This window comes from Oncorhynchus clarkii, chromosome 15 (assembly GCF_045791955.1).
Source record: "Oncorhynchus clarkii lewisi isolate Uvic-CL-2024 chromosome 15, UVic_Ocla_1.0, whole genome shotgun sequence".
Classification (NCBI taxonomy): Eukaryota; Metazoa; Chordata; class Actinopteri; order Salmoniformes; family Salmonidae; genus Oncorhynchus; species Oncorhynchus clarkii.
This window is the reverse complement of record NC_092161.1, coordinates 9,405,744-9,432,031: the sequence shown is the minus strand read 5'-3', so window position 1 is coordinate 9,432,031 and position 26,288 is coordinate 9,405,744. Positions and strand designations below refer to the sequence as shown.

The 26,288-nt window shown below is 44.9% G+C and overlaps 1 protein-coding gene across 2 annotated transcripts in view; it reads left to right on the top strand.

Moving 5' to 3' along the window:
• The window catches only part of LOC139366891 (guanine nucleotide exchange factor VAV3-like), a 191,031-nt gene extending 166,392 nt beyond the window's left edge, over positions 1-24,639 (top strand). Inside the window, exons 24-27 of one of the 2 annotated variants that reach the window (XR_011626812.1) lie at positions 1,526-1,613; positions 2,568-2,660; positions 21,666-21,817; positions 23,589-24,639. Coding sequence is in view for 1 of the 2 variants with exons in the window: in XM_071104630.1 (XP_070960731.1) it covers positions 1,526-1,613; positions 2,528-2,660; positions 21,666-21,817; positions 23,589-23,633 (418 nt within the window). In the remaining variant the exon portion in view is untranslated. Of the gene's footprint in view, positions 1-1,525; positions 1,614-2,527; positions 2,661-21,665; positions 21,818-23,588 lie in introns of both variants that reach the window. The other variant, XM_071104630.1, reaches the window with a different exon arrangement.
• The last annotated feature ends 1,649 nt before the right edge of the window (positions 24,640-26,288 follow it).

The following is a 26,288-nucleotide window of genomic DNA, read 5'->3' as shown; positions in this document are numbered from 1 at the left end:
TGCTCTGAGAGGCTGCCTGAAACGCTTAAAAAAAAAAAAAAACCCTTCAACCAAATAATTCATCTCCTCCTTTTTTCTCTCTAATGAAAGCTTTTTCACTGTCTTCAAGTTCCACCGGAGCTGAAGTCTTAATTGCTTGTGTGCGATGCATGCTGCTGCAGCACTGGTGAATAGACCCAGAGAGACCGTTATACAGCCTGCTCAAGGTTATTAAATCCTCACAACGAGAGAGAGACAGAGAAAGAGAAAAAAAGAAACTCCGCACACTTATGTGGAAACTACATGAAGTGTTTGAATTAGACAATGACCTGTCCCTGGCCCCCTCTGTATAACTCTGCTGTTCTACTGAGGCCCTATCCCTGGCCCCCTCTGTATAACTCTGCTGTTCTACTGAGGCCCTATCCCTGGCCCCCTCTGTATAACTCTGCTGTTCTACTGAGGCCCTATCCCTGGCCCCCTCTGTATAACTCTGCTGTTCTACTGAGGCCCCATCCCTGGCCCCCTCTGTATAACTCTGCTGTTCTACTGAGGCCCTATCCCTGGCCCCCTCTGTATAACTCTGCTGTTCTACTGAGGCCCTATCCCTGGCCCCCTCTGCATAACTCTGCTGTTCTACTGAGGCCCTATCCCTGGCCCCATCTGTATAATTTTGCTGTTCTACTGAGGCCCTATCTCTGGCCCCCTCTGTATAACTCTGCTGTTCTACTGAGGCCCCATCCCTGGCCCCCTCTGTATAACTGCTGTTCTACTGAGGCCCTGCCACCTTCCTTCTACAAGCTACACTCTTCTACTGAGGCCCTGCCACCTTCCTTCTACAAGCTACACTCTGCTGTTCTACTGAGGCCCTGCTACCTTCCTTCTACAAGCTACACTGTTCTACTGAGGCCCTGCCACCTTCCTTCTACAAGCTACACTGTTCTACTGAGGCCCTGCCACCTTCCTTCTACAAGCTACACTGTTCTACTGAGGCCCTGCCATCTTCCTTCTACAAGCTACACTGTTCTACTTAGGCCCTGCCATCTTCCTTCTACAAGCTACACTGTTCTACTGAGGCCCTGCCACCTTCCTTCTACAAGCTACACTGTTCTACTGAGGCCCTGCCACCTTCCTTCCACAAGATACAACCACTAGAGTCGAGCCAAGAGGACCCAGCCAGTCAGTCAAATTGTCAGTGTACAATTGACCTGTGACTGGGGTTTGTTTTAGTGTGTAGAATATGGATTAGGCCACGTTATTAGGGGTATTACTGCTCTGAGAGGGAGATAAGAGAATAATGATGGAGAATTAAAGAGATCAAGAGAGGACAGGGCTCGGTGTCTCTATACCCTCCATAATCCCCTCCCCCTGCCCTACTTGGTCCTGCTCAGGCCCCCCTAAATGGGGGGCGACTATCCCTTCGTCAGTCTCCACCTCCCCCCTGGCTCCTGAAATACCAAGGGGTAGTGAGGAATGGTGCCCCGGTCTATCAACATCGATCGCAATGATCGCCAGAAAATTACACTCATCACTTATTAATGGGCCACAGGTACAGCAACGACGTGAAGCACATCAAGATCCTGAACAGGGACGGCTGCTTTCACATCGCAGAGAACAACAAGTTCGGGAGTATATTAGTGAGTCTGTTTCCTTTTTTCAACGCCCTCAATGCATTTCACACAGAAATAACTCACTCGTAGCATTTCTCGAATTATATGTCAAAACATGAATCTTATTTTAGCTGCTTGCTGTGTGAAAATGGCTGCAATTAGAGTTGGTTTACCGGTGTGGTTTACTTCACTGCCTGTAGGCCTTGTAGAGAGTTATAGACAGGGATTGGTCCTGGGTGGATTGGATGTGTTCTCTCCCTTCTATTCACCCAATATTATGTTGGCTTTAGCTACGCTTTACAAAGGACATTTTTACTGTTAGTCCTCCTCTGTAGTCTTCTTCTGTAGTCTTCTTCTGTAGTCTTCTTCTGTAGTCTTCTTCTGTAGTCCTCCTCTGTAGTCTTCTTCTGTAGTCTTCTTCTGTAGTCTTCTTCTGTAGTCTTCTTCTGTAGTCTTCTTCTGTAGTCTTCTTCTGTAGTCTTCTTCTGTAGTCCTCTTCTGTAGTCTTCTTCTGTAGTCTTCTTCTGTAGTCTTCTTCTGTAGTCTTCTTCTGTAGTCTTCTTCTGTAGTCTTCTTCTGTAGTCCTCCTCTGTAGTCTTCTTCTGTAGTCTTCTTCTGTAGTCCTCCTCTGTAGTCTTCTTCTGTAGTCTTCTTCTGTAGTCCTCCTCTGTAGTCTTCTTCTGTAGTCCTATTCTTTACACATAGCCTACTTTTATTGTTGCCAAACTTTTCATAAAATGTACAACTACCTGACACATTTTCACTTAAAGGTAAATTTGTAACTGGACAGAGGGAATTTTTAAACAGATTTAGAACGATATAAAGTACACTATTATTTTTCACACATCATTTTCATAGAAGTTGTGTTTTTAAGTGTTTTTAAGGCTATTTTGCTAACTGTGAGAGTGTTTGCCTGGGTGTATGGGTGTATGGGTGTGCAGGAACTGATTGAGTACTATCAACATTACTCCCTGAGGGAAGGCTTCCGAAGCCTGGACACCACACTGCAGTTCCCCTACAGAGAGCAGGAGAGCCCCGCTGCTATGCTCTGCACCAACAAACCTGGAGGAAAGAGTGAGTACACAGTACTATCACTATGCACACACACTACACTACTCTACACAATACTACACTACTCTACACAATACTACACTACTCTACACAACACTACACTACTCTACACTACACTACACTACTCTACACAATACTACACTACTCTACACAACACTACACTACTCTACACTACACTACACTACTCTACACAATACTACACTACTCTACACAACACTACACTACTCTACACTACACTACACTACTCTACACAATACTACACTACTCTACACAACACTACACAACTCTACTCTACACTACTCTACACTACACTACTCTACACAACGCAACTCTACTCTACACTACTCTACACTACACTACACTACTCTACACAACACCACACTACACTCCTCTACACAACGCAACTCTACTCTACACTACTCTACACTACACTACACTACTCTACACAACACCACACTACTCTACACTCCTCTACACAACACTACACTACACTACTCTACACAACACTACACTACACTACTCTACACATCACTACACTACTCTACACAACACAACACTACACTACACTACTCTACACAACACTACACTACACTACTCTACACTACACTACACTACTCTACACAACACAACTCTACACTACACTACTCTACACTACACTACACTACTCAACACCACACTACACTCCTCTACACAACACTACACTACACTACTCTACACAACACTACTCTACACAACACCACACTACACTACTCTACACAACACCACACTACTCTACACAACACCACACTACTCTACACTATACTACACTCCTCTACACAACACTACTCTACACAACACTACACTACACAACACTACACTACACTACACAACACTACACTACACAACACTACACTACTCTACACAACACTACACTACTCTACACAACACTACACAACACTACACTACTCTACACAACACCACACTACTCTACTCTACACTACACTACTCTACACTACACTACTCTACACAATACTACACTATACTACACTACTCTACTCTACACTACACAACACTACACTACACTACACTATACTATACTAAACTACACTACACTACTCTACACACTACTCTACACTACACTATACTATACTACTCTACTCTACACTCTGGCATCCATTCATTTTAGCATGAGACAGTGACAATTTGAATGACAATACTGCTGGAATGTTTTATGTCTAGTCAAGAGATGACAGGTCTAGATGGTCTAGATGACAGGTCTAGATGGTCTAGATGACAGGTCTAGATGGTCTAGATGACATGTCTACAGGTCTAGATGGTCTAGATGACAGGTCTAGATGACAGGTCTAGATGGTCTAGATGACAGATCTTGATGGTCTAGATGACAGGTCTAGATGGTCTAGATGACATGTCTAGATGGTCTAGATGGTCTAGATGACATTTCTACAGGTCTAGATGGTCTAGATGACAGGTCTAGATGGTCTAGATGACAGGTCTAGATGACATGTCTACAGGTCTAGATGGTCTAGATGACAGGTCTAGATGGCCTAGATGACAGGTCTAGATGGTCTAGATGACACGTCTAGATGGTCTAGATGACAGGTCTAGATGACAGGTCTACTAGATGGTCTAGATGACAGGTCTAGATGACAGGTCTAGATGGTCTAGATGACAGGTCTAGATGGCCTAGATGACAGGTCTACATGGTCTAGATGACAGGTCTACATGTCTATATAACAGGTCTAGATGGTCTAGGTGACAGGTCTAGATGACAGGTCTAGATGACAGGTATACATGACAGGTCTAGATGACAGGTCTACATGGTCTAGATGACAGATCTAGATGACAGGTCTAGATGGTCTAGATGACAGGTCTAGATGGTCTAGATGACAGGTCTAGATGGCCTAGATGACAGGTCTACATGGTCTAGATGACAGGTCTACATGGTCTATATAACAGGTCTAGATGGTCTAGGTGACAGGTCTAGATGACAGGTCTAGATGACAGGTCTAGATGACAGGTCTACATGGTCTAGATGACAGATCTAGATGACAGGTCTAGATGGTCTAGATGAGAGGTCTAGATGGTCTAGATTACATTTCTACAGGTCTAGATGGTCTAGATGACAGGTCTAGATGACATGTCTACAGGTCTAGATGGTCTAGATGACAGGTCTAGATGGTCTGGATGACAGGTCTAGATGGTCTAGATGACAGGTCTAAATGACTGGTCTAGGTGACAGGACAAGATGGTCAAATTGACATGTCTACAGGTCTAGATGGTCTAGATGACAGGTCTAGATGGCCTAGTTGACAGGTCTAGATGACAGGTCTACATGGTCTAGATGACAGGTCTACATGGTCTAGATAACAGGTCTAGATGGTCTAGGTGACAGGTCTAGATGACAGGTCTAGATGACAGGTCTACATGGTCTAGATGACAGGTCTACATGGTCTAGATTACAGGTCTATATGGTCTAGATGACAGGTCTAGATAACAGGTCGAGATGGTCTAGATGACAGGTCTAGATGACAGGTCTACATGTTCTAGATGTCAGGTCTACATGGTCTAGATGACAGGTCTACATGGTCTAGATGACAGGTCTAGATGGTCTAGATGGTCTAGATGACATTTCTACAGGTCTAGATGGTCTAGATGACAGGTCTAGATGGTGTAGATGACAGATCTAGATGACAGGTCTAGATGGCCTAGATGACAGGTCTACATGGTCTAGATGACAGGTCTACATGGTCTAGATGACAGGTCTACATGGTCTAGATGACAGGTCTAGATGGTCTAGATGGTCTAGATGACATTTCTACAGGTCTAGATGGTCTAGATGACAGGTCTAGATGGTCTAGATGACAGGTCTACATGACAGGTCTAGATGACAGGTCTACATGGTGTAGATGACAGATCTAGATGACAGGTCTAGATGGCCTAGATGACAGGTCTACATGGTCTAGATGACAGGTCTACATGGTCTATATAACAGGTCTAGATGGTCTAGATGACAGGTCTAGATGACAGGTCTAGATGACAGGTCTACATGGTCTAGATGACAGATCTAGATGACAGGTCTAGATGGTCTAGATGACAGGTCTACATGGTCTAGATGACAGATCTAGATGACAGGTCTAGATGGTCTAGATGACAGGTCTAGATGGTCTAGATGACAGGTCTAGATGGCCTAGATGACAGGTCTACATGGTCTAGATGACAGGTCTACATGGTCTATATAACAGGTCTAGATGGTCTAGGTGACAGGTCTAGATGACAGGTCTAGATGACAGGTCTAGATGACAGGTCTACATGGTCTAGATGACAGATCTAGATGACAGGTCTAGATGGTCTAGATGAGAGGTCTAGATGGTCTAGATTACATTTCTACAGGTCTAGATGGTCTAGATGACAGGTCTAGATGACATGTCTACAGGTCTAGATGGTCTAGATGACAGGTCTAGATGGTCTGGATGACAGGTCTAGATGGTCTAGATGACAGGTCTAAATGACTGGTCTAGGTGACAGGACAAGATGGTCAAATTGACATGTCTACAGGTCTAGATGGTCTAGATGACAGGTCTAGATGGCCTAGTTGACAGGTCTAGATGACAGGTCTACATGGTCTAGATGACAGGTCTACATGGTCTAGATAACAGGTCTAGATGGTCTAGGTGACAGGTCTAGATGACAGGTCTAGATGACAGGTCTACATGGTCTAGATGACAGGTCTACATGGTCTAGATTACAGGTCTATATGGTCTAGATGACAGGTCTAGATAACAGGTCGAGATGGTCTAGATGACAGGTATAGATGACAGGTCTACATGTTCTAGATGTCAGGTCTACATGGTCTAGATGACAGGTCTACATGGTCTAGATGACAGGTCTAGATGGTCTAGATGGTCTAGATGACATTTCTACAGGTCTAGATGGTCTAGATGACAGGTCTAGATGGTGTAGATGACAGATCTAGATGACAGGTCTAGATGGCCTAGATGACAGGTCTACATGGTCTAGATGACAGGTCTACATGGTCTAGATGACAGGTCTACATGGTCTAGATGACAGGTCTAGATGGTCTAGATGGTCTAGATGACATTTCTACAGGTCTAGATGGTCTAGATGACAGGTCTAGATGGTCTAGATGACAGGTCTACATGACAGGTCTAGATGACAGGTCTACATGGTGTAGATGACAGATCTAGATGACAGGTCTAGATGGCCTAGATGACAGGTCTACATGGTCTAGATGACAGGTCTACATGGTCTATATAACAGGTCTAGATGGTCTAGATGACAGGTCTAGATGACAGGTCTAGATGACAGGTCTACATGGTCTAGATGACAGATCTAGATGACAGGTCTAGATGGTCTAGATGACAGGTCTAGATGGTCTAGATTACATTTCTACAGGTCTAGATGGTCTAGATGACAGGTCTAGATGACATGTCTACAGGTCTAGATGGTCTAGATGACAGGTCTAGATGGTCTGGATGACAGGTCTAGATGGTCTAGATGACAGGTCTAAATGACTGGTCTAGGTGACAGGACAAGATGGTCAAATTGACATGTCTACAGGTCTAGATGGTCTAGATGACAGGTCTAGATTGCCTAGTTGACAGGTCTAGATGACAGGTCTACATGGTCTAGATGACAGGTCTACATGGTCTAGATAACAGGTCTAGATGGTCTAGGTGACAGGTCTAGATGACAGGTCTAGATGACAGGTCTACATGGTCTAGATGACAGGTCTACATGGTCTAGATTACAGGTCTATATGGTCTAGATGACAGGTCTAGATGACAGGTCTAGATGGTCTAGATGACAGGTCTAGATGACAGGTCTAGATGGTCTAGATGACAGGTCTAGATGGTCTAGATTACAGGTCTACATGTTCTAGATGTCAGGTCTACTTGGTCTAGATGACAGGTCTACATGGTCTAGATGACAGGTCTACATGGTCTAGATGACAGGTCTACATGGTCTAGATGACAGGTCTACATGGTCTAGATGACAGGTCTAGATGACAGGTCTAAATGACAGGTCTACATGGTCTAGATGACAGGTCTACATGGTCTAGATGACAAGTCTACATGGTCTAGATGACAGGTCTACATGGTCTAGATGACAGGTCTAGATGGTCTAGATGACAGGTCTAGATGGTCTAGATTACAGGTCTACATGTTCTAGATGTCAGGTCTACTTGGTCTAGATGACAGGTCTACATGGTCTAGATGACAGGTCTACATGGTCTAGATGACAGGTCTACATGGTCTAGATGACAGGTCTAGATGACAGGTCTAAATGACAGGTCTACATGGTCTAGATGACAGGTCTACATGGTCTAGATGACAAGTCTACATGGTCTAGATGACAGGTCTACATGGTCTAGATGACAGGTCTAGATGGTCTAGATGACAGGTGAATACTGAATACTGTATAGTCCTGTGTTGCTGTTACACCATGAATAAAAGACAACAGAGACAGAGGAGAAGAGGCATGTTGGATCCTGGATCCCAGTGGTGAGCAACCTGGTGCCTCAACCAGTGCGGAGATGAGATTTCACTGTAGCACCATATGTCACCGTGTGAAAAGCGCAAGAAAATCTCCCAGGGTTTGCTGAAGGTTGTTTTGCAAGTGGGGAGATAAACACAGAAAGGAAAGGCTGATGCATACAGTCAGTCAGAAGCTGCTGCCAGTCTCACTCTGATAAATACAGTCAGTCAGTCAGAAGCTGCTGCCAGTTTCACTCTGATAAATACAGTCAGTCAGTCAGAAGCTGCTGCCAGTCTCACTCTGATAAATACAGTCAGTCAGAAGCTGCTGCCAGTCTCACTCTGATGAATACAGTCAGTCAGAAGCTGCTGCCAGTCTCACTCTGATGAATACAGTCAGTCAGTCAGAAGCTGCTGCCAGTCTCACTCTGATAAATACAGTCAGTCAGAAGCTGCTGCCAGTCTCACTCTGATGAATACAGTCAGTCAGAAGCTGCTGCCAGTTTCACTCTGATAAATACAGTCAGTCAGTCAGAAGCTGCTGCCAGTCTCACTCTGATAAATACAGTCAGTCAGAAGCTGCTGCCAGTCTCACTCTGATAAATACAGTCAGTCAGAAGCTGCTGCCAGTCTCACTCTGATAAATACAGTCAGTCAGTCAGAAGCTGCTGCCAGTTTCACTCTGATGAATACAGTCAGTCAGTCAGAAGCTGCTGCCAGTCTCACTCTGATAAATACAGTCAGTCAGAAGCTGCTGCCAGTCTCACTCTGATGAATACAGTCAGTCAGTCAGAAGCTGCTGCCAGTCAGCTCCGTTTGCATTTAGTTGTCTCTCAAATGTCTTTCGGCCTTAAAACAATCACACAAACAGACAGACAGACAGACAGACAGACAGACAGACAGACAGACAGACAGACAGACAAAATGGAGAGAGGAAGGAGGAGGAAAAACAAGTCCCTCACTGAAATAATAACCTCTCTCCTCCTCTCTCCTTCCCTCTCCTCCTGTCTAACGCCCCAGCTCACAGAATTCAGCTCCTTTTTTCACTTGTAAATAACAACAACAAAAAAATTGCTGTTCATTTGAAGAGTTTTTCTTCTCCAAAACAGGTCAAAAAAAATAAATGTTTTGTTTCGAGGTAGAACCGTTTTGGGCTCCATGTAAAGCCTTCTGTGGAAAAGGTTCTACATGGAACCCAAAACAGTTCTACCAGAACCAAAAGTGTTCTACATGGAACCCAAAACAGTTCTACCAGAACCAAAAGTGTTCTACCTGGAACCAACAAAGGGTTCTCCTACGGGGACACCCGAAGAACCCATTCATGTTCTAGATATCACTTGTATGAATATAACATCTGAGAACAGTCATATTTTGCACATGAAGGTTAATCAGTCATTTTAAATGTGATATTTCTGAAATGCTAATGCATGGCTGAAATGCTAATGAATGGCTGAAATGCTAATGAATGGCTGAAATGCTAATGCATGGCTGAAATGCTAATGCATGGCTGAAAAGCTAATGTTTGGCTGAAATGCTAATGAATGGCTGAAAAGCTAATGCATGGCTGAAATGCTAATGAATGGCTGAAATGCTAATGCATGGCTGAAATGCTAATGCATGGCTGAAAAGCTAATGTTTGGCTGAAATGCTAATACGTGGTTATCTTCCATTTTGGACCTGACTCTATGCATATCTACATATCTGAGAAGAATCCCTCCTGGTTCCTACTTTTACAACATAGTCAACCCTCTAGAGCAGGGATCTCGATAGCATTCGGACTTCAACAACAATGTGTTATATTTCCTTTCCGTCAAAATGTTCATACAATAAACAGGCATTTCTGATGCTCCCTGACTGCAGTGATTATTAGTGAGCTGGACAGTCAATAAACTATATGAATGTAGGTCCATTATCATTCACACACCGTTTTGATTTGGTTTTAGCCATTTTAAAGTATATTGAGTTACCTGCACGATATGTGTCTAGTGGTAGATAGCTCCTCGGAGGGTTGTATGGAAACAGATATCCGACAGAGTAGAGAGGTATTAAAATCCTCATCAGATTTCTCCTCTGATCTTCCTCCACAGATACCACAGGTTGACAGTGTTCGTGTGAATCCAGGTTCTCCTCATTAGTAACTAGCCAGGGTTATATATATATATAAACTGGGTGGTTGGAGCCCTGAATGCTGATTGGCTGAAAGCCGTGATCTATTTTTAAAATGTTTTATTTCACCTTGATTTAACCAGGTTGGCTAGTTGAGAACACCTTTATTTAACCAGGTAGGCTAGTTGAGAACACCTTTATTTAACCAGGTAGGCTAGTTGAGAACACCTTTATTTAACCAGGTAGGCTAGTTGAGAACACCTTTATTTAACCAGGTAGGCCAGTTGAGAACACCTTTATTTAACCAGGTAGGCTAGTTGAGAACACCTTTATTTAACCAGGTAGGCTAGTTGAGAACACCTTGATTTAACCAGGTAGGCTAGTTGAGAACAAGTTCTCATTTACAACTGTGACCTGGCCAAGATAAAACAAAGCAGTTCGACACATGCAACAACACAGAGTTACACATGGAGTAAAACAAACATACAGTCAATAATACAGTAGAAAAAGTCTATATACAGCAGATGAGGTGAGATAAGGGAGGTAAGGCAATAAATAGGCCATAGTGGAGAAATAGTTACAATATAGCAATTAAACACTGGAGTGATAGATGTGCAGAAGATGAGTGTGCAAGTAGAGATACTGGGGTGCAAAGGAGCAAAATAAATCAAATAAATAACAGTATGGGGATGAGGTAGTTGGATGGGCTATTTACAGATGGGCTATGTACAGGTGCAGTGATCTGTGAGCTGCTCTGACAACTGGTGCTTAAAGCTAGTGAGGGAGATATGAATCTCCAGCTTCAGTGATTTGTGCAGTTCGTTCCAGTCATTGGCAGCAGAGAACTGAAAGGAAAGGCAGCAGAAGGAGGAACTGGCTTTGGGGGTGACCAGTGAAATATACCTGCTGGAGCGCGTGCTACGGGTGGGTGTTGCTATGGTGACCAGCTAGCTGAGATAAGGCGGGTGTCATGCCCTGACCTTAGAGAGCCTTGTTTATTCTCTATTTGGTTCGGTCAAGGTGTGACTTGGGTGGGCAAATCTATGTTTCTATTTCTTTGTTGGCCAAGTATGGTTCCCAATCAGAGGCAGCTGTTTATCGTTGTCATACTTAGGCAACCCTTTTTTCCCACCTTAGATTGTGGGATATTGTTTGTGTGTAGTCGCTTTCTGCACTGCATGTAGCTTTACGCTAATAAATAAAAATTTACGCCTACCACGCAGCAACTTGGTCCAATCCATCTTTAAACGATTGTGACTTTACCTAGCAAAGACTTATAGATGACCTGGAGCCAGTGGGTTTGGCGACGAGTATGAAGCGAGGGCCAGCCAACGAGGGCATACAGGTCGCAGTGGTGGGTAGGATATGGGACTTTGGTAACAAAATGGATGGCACTGTGATAGACAGCATCCAATTTGCTGAGTAGAGTGTTGGAGGCTATTTTGTAAATGACATCGCAGAAGGCAAGGATTCGTAGGATGGTCAGTTTTACGAGGGTATGTTTGGCAGCATGAGTGAAGGATGCTTTGTTGCGAAATAGGAAGCCAATTCTAGATGTATTTTTGGATTGGAGATGCTTAATGTGAGTCTGGAAGGAGAGTTTACAGTCTATCCAGACACCTTGGTATTTGTAGTTGTCCACATATTCTAAGTCAGAACCTTCCAGAGTAGTGTTGCTGGATGGGCGGTCAGGTGCGGGCAGCAATCGGTTGAAGAGCATGCATTTAGTTTTACTTGCATTTAAGAGCAGTTGGAGGCCACGGAAGGAGAGTTGTATGGCATTGAAGCTCATCTGTAGGGTTGTTAACACAGTGTCCAAAGAAGGGCCAGAAATATACAGAATGGTGTCGTCTGCATAGAGGTGGATCAGAGAATCACCAGCAGCAAGAGTGACATCATTGATGTATACAGAGAAGAGGGTCGGCCCGAGGATTAAACCCTGTGGCACCCCCATAGAGACTGCCAGAGGTCCGGACATCAGGCCCTCCGATTTGACACACTGAACTTTGTCTGAGAAGTAGTTGGTGAACCAGGCGAGGCAATCATTTGAGGAACCAAGGCTGTTGAGTCTGCCACTAAGAATGTGGTGATTGACAGAGTCGAAAGCCTTGGCCAGGTCGGTGAATACAGCTGTACAGTATTGTCTCTTATCGGTGGCAGTTATGATATCGTTTAGGACCTTGAGCGTGACTGAAGTGCACCCATGACCAGCTCTGAAACCAGATTGCATAGCGGAGAAGGTACGGTGGGATTCGAAATGGTCAGTAATCTGTTTGTTTACTTGGCTTTCGAAGACCTTAGGGTAGGATAGATATAGGTCTGGAGCAGTTTAGGTCAAGAGTGTCCCCCCCTTTGAAGTGGGGGATGACCGCAGCTGCTTTCCAATCTTTGGGAATCTCAGACGACACGAAAGAGAGGTTGAACAGGCTAGTAATAGGGGTTGCAACAATTTCGGCAGATCATTTTAGAAAGAAAGGGTCCATATTGTCTAGCCTGGCTGATTTGTAGGGGTCCAGATTTTGCAGCTCTTTCAGAACATCAGCTGACTGGATTTGGGAGAAGGAGAAATGGAGAAGGCTTGGGCGAGTTGCTGTTATATTGCCTGGTTCACATCAGCTCCGTTGTATTGCTCTGGACCTGCTGGTCAGATGCGACATCATATGATGGCCAAAGCAGATAGCAGGTCCTTACGTTGACATGGGCTTTGGGGTAAACATCCACACTCGAACACACACACAAAGAAACAGTCTGGACATAGTGGAGGACAGTTGGGTAAATTCCATTTCAATACCATTTAACGTCCATTCAGTTGCTCATAAAATATGAAGCAGCATATGAAGAATTGAGCGTATGTTAAATTAATCAACGATAAACCAATATATCGGTACATTCTAAAAAGGAATGGACATTTTCTAATCATTATTTCAACTCCAGTGCTCACCCTGAGGTTTTTAAAACGTAGACTACAAATAGGAAGTGGACCTAAAGGGTATTCTATAAGGCGGGATCATTACGTACATTTTCACCAACTCAGTCAGATTGTTGTGGTTGTTTGGGTTTCTGGTCGGAGGCTGTGTTCATCTCTCAATCTGCACGCTTCTACGGCCTGATGCTGCTTCTGAGTGTTAATTAAACATGCTTTTCTCTCCTCTCCTTCTCCCTCCTCTGCTTTGCCCTCCTCTCTCCTACCTGCTCCCTCCATTCCCCTCCCTTCTACCTGGTCCCTCCCCTCCCTTCTACCTGCTCCCTCCCCTCCCTTCTACTTGCTCCCTCCCCTCCCTTCCACCTGCTCCCTCCCCTCCCTCCTACCTGCTCCCTCCCCTCCCTTCTACCTGCTCCCTCCCCTCCCTTCTACCTGCTCCCTCCCCTCCCTTCTACCTGCTCCCTCCCCTCCCTCCTACCTGCTCCCTCCACTCCCTTCTACCTGCTCCCTCCCCTCCCTCCTACCTGCTCCCTCCCCTCCCTCCTACCTGCTCCCTCCCCTCCCTCCTACCTGCTCCCTCCCCTCACTCCTACCTGCACCCTCCCCTCTCTCCTACCTGCTCCCTCCCCTCACTCCTACCTGCACCCTCCCCTCTCTCCTACCTACTCTCCAACCTGCTCCCTACCCCCGCTCTCCTACCTGCTCCCTCCCAACACTCTCCTACCTACTCCCTCCTCTCCCCTCTGCTCCCTCCTCCCGCTCTCCTACCTGCTCCCTCCCCCCCTCCCCTACCTACTCCCTCCTCTCCCCTACCTACTCCCTCCTCTCTCCTACCTACTCCCTCCTCTCCCCTACCTACTCCCTCCTCTCCCCTACCTACTCCCTCCTCTCTCCTACCTGCTCCCTCCTCTCCCCTACCTACTCCCTCCTCTCTCCTACCTGCTCCCTCCTCTCCCCTACCTACTCCCTCCTCTCCTACCTGCTCCCTCCCAACACTCTCCAACCTGCTCCCTCCCCCCGCTCTCCTATCTGCTATATGCTCCCTCCTTTCCTCTCCGCTACCTGCTCCATCCTTCCTCTCCCCTACCTGCTTTCTCCTCTCCTCTCCTCTCCTCTCCTCTCCTCTCCTCTCCTCTCCTCTCCTCTCCTCTCCTCTCCTCTCCTCTCCTCTCCTCTCCTCTGCCATAGATCCATTGCTCTGTGGGCTGTCTTATGTAACTTCTGCGAGCTACTGCTTTGTTCCCCCCTCCTCTGCTCCTTTCTGGTCAGGTACCACGTCTCCTTATTCCATCACTTCTCATTGTGGGGCTCTGACTACTTAGCATGCGTAGTGAGTCTAGTCTAGTCCCTACCTGCTCCCTCCTCCCACTCCCCTACCTGCTACTGACTACTTAGCATGCGTAGTGAGTCTAGTGAGTCTGGCTCCCTCCATCTCACCTCGCTCCCTCCATCTCACCATCTCACCTCGCTCCCTCCATCTCTCCATCTCACCTCGCTCCCTCCATCTCACCTCGCTCCCTCCATCTCACCATCTCACCTCGCTCCCTCCATCTCACCTCGCTCCCTCCATCTCACCTCGCTCCCTCCATCTCACCATCTCACCTCGCTCCCTCCATCTCACCTCGCTCCCTCCATCTCACCATCTCACCTCGCTCCCTCCATTTCACCATCTCACCTCGCTCCCTCCATCTCACCATCTCACCTCACTCCCTCCATCTCACCATCTCACCTCGCTCCCTCCATCTCACCATCTCACCTCGCTCCCTCCATCTCACCATCTCACCTCGCTCCCTCCATCTCACCATCTCACCTCGCTCCCTCCATCTCACCATCTCACCTCGCTCCCTCCATCTCACCATCTCACCTCGCTCCCTCCATCTCACCATCTCACCTCGCTCCCTCCAGCTCACCATCTCACCTCGCTCCCTCCATCTCACCATCTCACCTCGCTCCCTCCATCTCACCATCTCACCTCGCTCCCTCCATCTCACCATCTCACCTCGCTCCCTCCATCTTGCTGGAAATGTTTGTGTGTGTGTGTAAGTGTAGTGTGTGTGTGTGTGTGTGTGTGTGTGTGTGCAGGGGGGTCAGGGGTTCTATGTGGGTATATGTGTGTTTGTGTACATGCCTGCATGCATATTTGTTACACTCTGTATGTGTGTGTGTGTGTGTACAATCATAGTGTTATTTCATATGTGTGTGTTAGCACCAAGATGTTTTTACATGTGACAAGACAATGAGGCGGGCCAAATAGACTGACCTTAACTGGGTCATCATATCACACCTCAGTGACTGACAGACAGCTTTGCAGACCAATCAAATCAGCCTATTTAAGCTGTCAGGTCAGTGAAGCATTTTTCCACTACAGCAGTAGTATTACAGGCCAAACCTGCCATGTACCCAGCAGAGCTAACCAGCTCCAGCTCCATATCTGTCTCTTTCCTTTGTTATCTTACTGTGTGCATGACTGCAGCTCACAGACAGGCAGGCAGGCAGGCAGGCAGGCAGGCAGCCAGGCAGCCAGGCAGACAGGTATTTCAGTCAAGGTATTTCACATCAGCAGCAGACAGAGGTTGTCTGGCACTCTCTCTCTCACACACGCCAACTTTGTCTCAGAGCATTTCGTTATATTTTGTACGTAGATCCGAGACACTCCAATTAGTATGATATGCTACGTTTCGTATGGTATGTATTAGTTTGTGGATGTCCATCATCCATTTCGTATGATATGTTACAAATTACAATTTGTATCATACAGTATGTTATGAATTTGCAAAAATAACAATATGCTATGAATTTGAAAATGTATGTTATGTTATGAATTCCAATTTATTGTGGCTAACGTTGGCTAGGTTGCTAATTCTAATGTTTGGGGTTAAGGTTAGGGTTAAGATAAGGAGTTAGGTTAAAAGGGTTAAGGTTAGGCTTAGGGGAAGGGTTAGCTCACATGCTAAGTACTGTAGTTGCAAAGTAGCAAAACATTAGTAAGTAGTTCAAATGTTGCTAATTAGCTCAAACGGTAAAGTTGTTCATGATGAGATTTGAACACGCGACCTTTGGCTTGCTAGACGTTTGCGTTATAGTCTGTGTAGCCTACAAACTTACAAACAACTTTTCTAACTACTGCATTCCCTGTCTTAGTAATCATAAGCACAATTTAATGTTATTTTTTTTAGGAGGGGAGTATGCTACCTGCAGCAATTTATATGTTTTACACAAATACACTATATCACCAAAAGAATGTGGAAACCTGCTCATCGAACTTCTCATCCCAAAATCATGGGCATCAATATGGGGTTGGTCCCCCCTTTGCTGCTATAACAGCCTCCATTCTTCTGGAAAGGCTTTCCACTAGATGTTGGAACATTTCTGCAGGGACTTGTATGTATATACTGTACTCGATACCATCTACTGTATCTTGCCTATGCTGCTCTGTACCATCACTCATTAATATATCCTTATGTACATATTCTTTATCCCCTTACACTGTGTACAAGATAGTAGTTTTGGAATTGTTAGTTAGATTACTTGTTGGTTATTACTGCATTGTCGGAACTAGAAGCACAAGCATTTCGCTACACTCGCATTAACATCTGCTAACCATGTGTATGTGACAAATAAAATTTGATTTGATTTGATTTGATTTGATTTGCTTCCATCCAGCGTTAGTGAGGTCGGGCACTGATGTTGGGCGATTAAGCTTGTTTTGCAGTCTATTCATAACCAAAGTTGTTCAATGGGGTTGAGGCCAGGGTTCTGTGCAGGCCAGTCAATTTCTATCGCACCGATCTCAACAAGATCTCAACAGGTCCATTTCTGTATGGACCTCACTTTGTGCATGCTAAAAAAGGAAAAGGCCTATCCCAAACTGTTGCCACAAAGTTAGATGCACAGCATTATCAACAATGTCATTGTATGCTGTAGCGTTAAGATTTCCCTTCACTGGAACTAAGGGGCCTGAACCATGAAAAACAGTCCCAGACCGTTATTCCTCCTCCACCAAACTTTACAGTTGGCGCTATGCATTCGGGCGGTTGGCGTTCTCCTGGCATCTGCCAAACCCAGATTTGTCCCTCAGACTGCCGATAATGAAAAGTAATTCATCACTCCAGAGAATGCTTTTCCACTACTCCAGAATCCAAAAGCTTTACACCACTCCAACCGATGCTTGGCATTGTACATGGTGATGTTAGGTTTGTGTGCAGCTGCTCCGCCATGTAAACCCATTTCATGAAGCTCCCGGTGAACAGTTCTTGTGCTGATGTTGCTTCCAGAGGCAGTTTGGGACTTGGTAGTGAGTGTTGCAACCGAGGACAGATTATTTATTTTACACATTACGCGCTTCAGCACTCGGCGGCCCCGTTCTGTGAGCTTGTGTGGCCTACCACTTCGTGGCTGAGCCATTGTTGCTCCTAGACTTTTCCACTTCACAATAACAGCACTTACAGTTGACCGGGGAAGGTCTAGCAGGGCAGACATTTTACGAACTGACTTGTTGAAAAGGTGGCATCCTATGACAGGGCCACATTGAAAGTCCACTGAGCTCTTCAGTAAGGCCATTCTACTGCCAATGTTTGTCTTTGGAGATTGCATGGTTGTGTGCTCGATTTTATACACCTGTCAGCAACGGGTGTGGCTGAAATAGCCGAATCCACTAATTTGAAAGGGTGTCCACATACTTTTGCACATATAGTGAACAGTGGCAGTCGGTGCCATTTAAGATGAGGGAGGATGATTTATTTTTCTCATGAGCATGTCCTTATTTCTATTAGAGCATATTGGATGACAGTCATTCATATTCCATTCACCCAGTTCAATGTAACATCGATAGGTTTAGACTACTACATGATTCTACAATTATCCCTATACCCATCATGAGGTTGCTACAACCTAGCATATGAATGAAAGTTGACAACGTAGATGCACACATGTCGAGAGTAAAATTTGAGGTGACAGACAGTGACACATTCAAAACCGCCTTGCAAACTCTTGCCTGCATCTAGCTGATCTAGATTGTAATCATTAGTCTAACTGTTGCAAATTAGAGTTTCTATTGGACAAATCCAGGTATGTTTATCCTAGTTTAGTTCTATTTGCTTATGTTTAAGAAAAGTTTTACAACAGAATCGGTGAAATGAATACACCCCTGATCACACGTAAACACAGATCACTTTCATAGCAGCCACTTTGTATTCCTTCTCACATCTATGCGCTCTCTTCCTCTCACCTCCTCCCTTCACTTGTGTAAATTCCACAAATTAACTTTTAACACAGCACACCTGCTAATAGAAATGCATCACAGTTGACTACCTCATGAAACTAGTTGAGAGAATGCCAAGAGTGTGCAAAACTGTCATCAAGGCAAAAGGTGGCTATTTGGGCGGGATTAGTTTTATACGTAGTCTATGATCTGTTAAAGATAGTAGTGGGTGGGCTGTTAAAGATAACGTAGTCTGTGGTCTGTTAAAGATAACGTGGTCTGTGGTCTGTTAAAGATAACGTAGTCTATGGTCTGTTAAAGATAACGTGGTCTGTGGTCTGTTAAAGATAACGTAGTCTGTGGTCTGTTAAAGATAACATATTCTATGATCTGTTAATGATAACGTAGTCTGTGGTCTGTTAAAGATAACGTAGTCTGTGGTCTGTTAAAGATAACGTAGTCTGTGGTCTGTTAAAGATAACGTAGTCTGTGGTCTGTTAAAGATAACGTAGTCTGTGGTCTGTTAAAGATAACATAGTCTATGGTCTGTTAAAGATAACATAGTCTATGATCTGTTAAAGATAACATAGTCTATGGTCTGTTAAAGATAACATAGTCTGTGGTCTGTTAAAGATAACGTGGTCTGTGGTCTGTTAAAGATAACATAGTCTATGGTCTGTTAAAGATAACGTAGTCTGTGGTCTGTTAAAGATAACGTGGTCTGTGGTCTGTTAAAGATAACATAGTCTATGGTCTGTTAAAGATAACGTAGTCTGTGGGCTGTTAAAGATAACGTAGTCTGTGGTCTGTTAAAGATAACGTAGTCTGTGGTCTGTTAAAGATAACGTGGTCTGTGGTCTGTTAAAGATAACGTAGTCTGTGGTCTGTTAAAGATAACGTAGTCTGTAGTGTGTTGAAGATAACATAGTCTGTAGTGTGTTGAAGGTAACATAGTCTATGGTCTGTTAAAGATAACATAGTCTATGGTCTGTTAAAGATAACGTGGTCTGTGGTCTGTTAAAGATAACGTAGTCTGTGGTCTGTTAAAGATAACATAGTCTATGGTCTGTTAAAGATAACGTAGTCTGTGGTCTGTTAAAGATAACATAGTCTATGGTCTGTTAAAGATAACATAGTCTGTGGTCTGTTAAAGATAACGTAGTCTGTGGGCTGTTAAAGATAACATAGTCTATGGTCTGTTAAAGATAACGTAGTCTGTGGTCTGTTAAAGATAACATAGTCTATGGTCTGTTAAAGATAACGTGGTCTGTGGTCTGTTAAAGATAACGTAGTCTTTGTTCTGTTAAAGATAACATATTCTATGATCTGTTAAAGATAACATAGTCTGTAGTGTGTTGAAGGTAACATAGTCTGTAGTGTGTTGAAGGTAACATAGTCTGTAGTGTGTTGAAGGTAACATAGTCTGTAGTGTGTTGAAGATAATTTATCATCCAATAAGATACATTCTATGGTCAGTTTAAGATAGCACAGCATCCAAGAAGAGACAGATTGAAGGAACCTTCAAATGTTCCTCCCTTCAAATGGTCCAGTTTATAATTAAACCCGCCACCCGTATGAGTGTGGATTATGCTGTTGACACAATCCAGGCCACAATCAAAACAGACACTTCATTTGGACCCGGCTTTGCACAAATCGTTCCTTTAAATGGGGCTGGGCTAAGAGAGAAGAGAGAAAAGGGAGTGATGTGATTGTGCATGCCTCAACATCTCCCTCAGACTGTCTGGAGTGAAAGAGAGGATAACATCCATGTGTGTGAGAGAAAGAGAGACAGACAGAGAGAGAAATAGAGAGCGAGAAGGAGAAATAGAGAGATGGAGAAAGGGGAGAGAGAGAGGGGTAGAGAGATAAATAGACAGAGAGAGAGAGAGAGAGACAGAAAAGGGAGAGGGAGAGGGGTAGAGAGAGGGAGAGGGGAGAGAAAGAGGGGGTGAAGAGAGAGAGAGAGAGAAAGAGGGGGTGAAGAGAGATAAAGAGGGGGTGAAGAGAGAGAGAGAGAAGGGTGAATAAAGACATTTCAAATGTCATGGACAAAGGGGGAAAAAATAAACATAAATATGGGTTGTATTTTCAATGGTGTTTGTTCTTCACTGGTTGCCCTTTTCTTGAGGCAACAGGTCACAAATCTTGCTGCTGTGATGGCACACAGTGGAATTTCACCCAGTAGATATGGGAGTTTATGGGTCTGTGTAATCTGAGGGAAATATGTGTCTCAAACATGGTCATACATTTGGCAGGAGGTTAGGAAGTGCAGCTCAGTTTCCACCTCATTTTGTGGGCAGTGTGCACATAGCCTGTTTTCTCTTGAGAGCCATGTCTGCCTACGGCGGCCTTTCTCAATAGCAAGGCTATGCTCACTGAGTCTGTACATAGTCAAAGCTTTTCTTAATTTTGGGTCAGTCACAGTGGTCAGGTATTCTGTCTACTCAAATTCTTTGCAACGTGTCAAGTAATTATCTTTTTGTTTTCTCATGATTTGGTTGGGTCTAATTGTGTTGCTGTCCTGGGGCTCTGAGGGGTGTGTTTGTGTTTGTGAACAGAGCCCCAGGACCAGCTTGCTTAGGGGGCTCTTCCCCAGGTTCATCTCTCTGTAGGTGTTTTACGTTGAACACAGAGGACATTTTACCAGAATTCTGCATGCAGTCTCAATTTGTTGTTTGTCACATTTTGCGAATTCTTGGTTGGTGAGCGGACCCCAGACCTCACAACCACAAAGGGCAATGGGCTCTATAACTGATTCAAATATTTTTAGCCAGATCCCAGATATGTTGAATTTTACGTTCCTTTTGATGGCATAGAAGGCCCTTCTTGCCTTGTCTCTCAGATCGTTAACAGATTTGTGGAAGTTACCTGTGGCACTGATGTTTAGGCCAAGGTATGTATAGTTTTTTGTGTGCTCTAGGGCAACTGTGTCTAGATGGAATTTGTATTTGTGGTCCTGGCAACTGGACCTCGTTTGGAACACCATTATTTTGGTCTTACTGAGATTTACTGTCCCAGGTCTGTCAGGGCCCAGGTCTGTCAGGGCCCAGGTCTGTCAGGGCCCAGGTCTGTCATAATCTGTGCAGAATATCTAGGTGCTGCTGTTGGCCCTCCTTGGTTGGTGACAGAAGCACCAGATCATCAGCAAACAGTAGACATTTGACTTCAGATTCTAGCTGGGTGAGTCCGGATGCTGCAGACTGTTCTAGTGCCCTCGCCAATTCTCTCTCCCTCTCTTACTCTCTCTCGCTCTCTCCCCCTCCCCCTTCTCTCTTTCTCCACAGTGTTCACCCCTAAGGTGATAGGTGTGGCGAAAGCCCGCTATGACTTCAGCTCCAGGGACACCAGAGAGCTGTCTCTACAGGAAGGAGACGTGGTTAAAATCTACACCAAGTCAGGAGCCAATGGCTGGTGGAGGGGAGAGGTCAACGGCAGGGTGAGTGCCTCCCCCCCCCAGACACCAATCAGTTTCTCCAGTCAATCACCTGTCTGTTATTTATATATATATATATTTATATGAGTTGGGGAGAGAGAGTCACATACAAAACAACCAAACACACAAACATACAGTGCAATGTGATATTTACGTTTTTTTTTAAAATGTTTAATACATTTGCAAACATTTTCCCCGAAAAACAGTTTTTGCTTTTTCATTAAGGGGTATTGCGTGTATATTGATGAGGGGAAGAATATTTGTTGTGATTTAATACATTTTAGAAAAAGTCCCTGTACCCTGTACATACCATATATACACACCAACACAGCACCTGGTTAGGTCTACTCTTTGATATTGCATATGAACATGTCCTATTCTAAGGCAGTATGTGTGCATGTTTTCATGTGAGTGGGGCCTAAGAGAGCGTTTTTGCGCGAATGTCTGCATAGACTGATATCTGTTGTCTGTCTGTCTGACTCTGCTGCTATAGTGATCACTAAACAGCTCTGTAGCAGAGCAGTGCCTGCCGCTCTTTAGAGGGGGATAGATGGGCCGGTGTTATCTAGTAACGCCTGATTCTTTAGAGGGGGATAGATGGGCCGGTGTTATCTAGTAACGCCTGATTCTTTAGAGGGGGATAGATGGGCCGGTGTTATCTAGTAACGCCTGATTCTTTAGAGGGGGATAGATGGGCCGGTGTTATCTAGTAACGCCTGATTCTTTAGAGGGGGATAGATGGGCCGGTGTTATCTAGTAACGCCTGATTCTTTAGAGGGGGATAGATGGGCCGGTGTTATCTAGTAACGCCTGATTCTTTAGAGGGGGAAAGATGGGCCGGTGTTATCTAGTAACGCCTGATTCTTTAGAGGGGGAAAGATGGGCCGGTGTTATCTAGTAACGCCTGATTCTTTAGAGGGGGATAGATGGGCCGCTGTTATCTATTAACGCCTGATTCTTTAGAGGGGGATAGATGGGCCGCTGTTATCTAGTAACGCCTGATTCTTTAGAGGGGGATAGATGGGCCAGTGTTATCTAGTATTGCCTGATTCTTTAGAGGGGGATAGATGGGCCGGTGTTATCTAGTAACGCCTGATTCTTTAGAGGGGGATAGATGGGCCGGTGTTATCTAGTAACGCCTGATTCTTTAGAGGGGGATAGATGGGCCGGTGTTATCTAGTAACGCCTGATTCTTTAGAGGGGGATAGATGGGCCAGTGTTATCTAGTATTGCCTGATTCTTTAGAGGGGGATAGATGGGCCGGTGTTATCTAGTAAATTCTGATTCTTTATAGGGGGATAGATGGGCCGGTGTTATCTAGTATTGCCTGATTCTTTAGAGGGGGATAGATGGGCCAGTGTTATCTAGTAATGCCTGATTCTTTAGAGGGGGATAGATGGGCCGCTGTTATCTAGTAACGCCTGATTCTTTAGAGGGGGATAGATGGGCCAGTGTTATCTAGTATTGCCTGATTCTTTAGAGGGGGATAGATGGGCCGGTGTTATCTAGTAACGCCTGATTCTTTAGAGGGGGATAGATGGGCCGGTGTTATCTAGTAACGCCTGATTCTTTAGAGGGGGATAGATGGGCCGGTGTTATCTAGTAACTGGTGTTAATCTGTACTATACCAGATACTAGATATCTGGCTAACATGATGAAACTCAGGTGTCCCCTTGAAGATTATTGGTGGATGAATGAGTCCACACACACCCACACACCCATACACACTACTCCCCCTTTAATTTCTCATTGCCTTTCTTATTTTCTTCTGCAGGTGGGCTGGTTTCCATCTACCTACGTGGAGGAAGGAGAGGAATGAGTCATGGAGAAAAGAGGAAAATACAGAGAGACGGAGAGACCGACAGAGTGAACCGATTGGCTGTTTGGCCTGAACTGGACATTCTATGGCTTATCTGATTGCTCGCTGAGAACTTGACATTCTATGGTTGACCCTCCTATTGGCTGTTGCCTCAATAACGACCCAGAATCCTGGGAGAATAGAGGGTTCCTCGATGGAATAGTGACTGGTTGTCTCTGGTCTGCCTCTTCAACAGACTAGCAGCTTGGCTGTCAGCATGGGAAGGACCTTTGCAAGAACCAAGATCTCTACTTCCGTCTATCCCTCTCCCCTAACTCAGCTACTGCAGGTTGTCTCTTAAATGCCGCACATCCGTTCATCCATCAATCCATCTGCACCACTCAGGATATAGCTAAGACTGTCTAAAAGGAAAGAGAAAAGAGAGAGCGAGAGAAGAGACTGAGAGAGGAGGCAGGGATTTGCCACACCGCAGGGCTTCGTCTGTCCTTGCCTGTGTTGCTCTGTTCCACTTACCTTGGTGATTATTGATGACTTGATGCAGCGGCATCCCCATACACACACACACACACACACACACACACACATACACGGCTGGAAACGCTGTCATGAAACACCTCCCAAACCACTCCCCACAGATTACAATAACTGAACACAACACACATTCGCCCCTACAAACCTCACGGTGTTGTGTTGTCTTTGCTATTAGCCTCCCCATGTTCTCAACTCTCCAGCTGTTCAGCAGGCTTGGTACGGGGCTGTCGCTGTGTGTTGATTTGATAGGGGTCTGGCTGGCTTCTGAGGGAACAAGCTAGTGATGCCATGCTACCCTACGACTCTCTCTCTCAATTCAATTCAATTCAATTCAAGGGGCTTTATTGACTTGGGAAACATATGTTAACATTGCCAAAGCAAGTGAGGTAGATAATATACAAAAGTGAAATAAACAATAAACAGTAAACATTACACTCACAGAAGTTCCAAAATAATAAAGATATTGCAAATGTCATATTATGTCTATATACCTGTATAATATCTCTCTCTCCTCTCTTTCTCCTTATCAAATCAAATCAAACCAAATGTATTTGTCACATGCGCCGATATACATTTGTAGACCTCACCGTGAAATGCTTACTTTACAAGCCCTTATCCAACAACGCAGTTCACGAAATAGAGTTAAGAAAATATTTAGTAAATAAAGTAAAGTTAAAAAAACAGGGAATGTATTGACGCCTCTTGCCTCAGTGCTTTAGACCGAACTCCGGAGCACCCCGGATGGCAGGAAGCTTGGCCCCAGAGATGAACTGGGCTGTACGGACTACCCTCAGTAGCGCCTTGCCTTCAGCTGCTAAGCAGTTGCCGTACCAGGCGGTGATGCAACCGGTCAGGATGCTCTCGATGGTGCAGTTGTAGACCTTTTTGAGGATCTGGGGACCCATGTCCTCTTCACAGCATTGTTGCTGTGTTTGGACCATGATAGTTTGTTGGTGATGTGGACGTCAAGGAACTTGAAACTCTCGACCCGCTCCACTTAAGCCCCGTCGATGTTAATGGGGGCCTGTTGGGCCCTCCTTTTCCTGTAGTCCACGGTCAGCTCCTTAGTCTTGCTCACATTGAGAGAGAGGTTGTTGTCCTGGCACCACACTGCCAGGTCTCTGACCTCCTCCCTATAGGCTGTCTCATCGTTGTCATTGATCAGGCCTACCACTGTTGTGTCATCAGCAAACTTAATGATGGTGTTGGAGTCGTGCTTGGCCATGCAGTCGTGGGTGAACAGGGAGTACGTGGCAGATGTGTTGTTGCCTACCCTCACCACCTGGAGGAGACCTGTCAGGAAGTCCAGGATCCATTTGCAGAGGGAGATGTTTAGTCCCAGGATCCTTAGTTTTAGTGATGAGCTTTGAGGACACCCTCTTTCTACGTATTTCACTGTCTCTCTTTATCTCTCTCACTCTCTCTCTATACCCCTCCTCCCCTCTCCCCCTCCTCTCTCTTTCTGTACCCCTCCTCCCCTCTCCCCTCTTCCCTGAAGAGGGTTTCCAGTAGACATTCCAAGCAGTGCCTTCTTTCCTTGTTAATCCTCTAATGAGAGGGAATAATAACTTTACAGACACTCAAATACCCACTCAGACAGGCAGTATAATATACCATGCTGTAGTTACCACAGACAAGAATGGGATTCATGTTAGGAGAATGGGATTCATGTTAGGAGAATGGGATTAATGTTAGGAGAATGGGATTAATGTTAGGAGAATGGGATTAATGTTAGGAGAATGGGATTCATGTTAGGAGAATGGGATTCATGTTAGGAGAATGGGATTCATGTTAGGAGAATGGGATTAATGTTAGGAGAATGGGATTAATGTTAGGAGAATGGGATTAATGTTAGGAGAATGGGATTCATGTTAGGAGAATGGGATTCATGTTAGGAGAATGGGATTCATGTTAGGAGAATGGGATTAATGTTAGGAGAATGGGATTAATGTTAGGAGAATGGGATTAATGTTAGGAGAATGGGATTCATGTTAGGAGAATGGGATTCATGTTAGGAGAATGGGATTAATGTTAGGAGAATGGGATTAATGTTAGGAGAATGGGATTAATGTTAGGAGAATGGGATTCATGTTAGGAGAATGGGATTAATGTTAGGAGAATGGG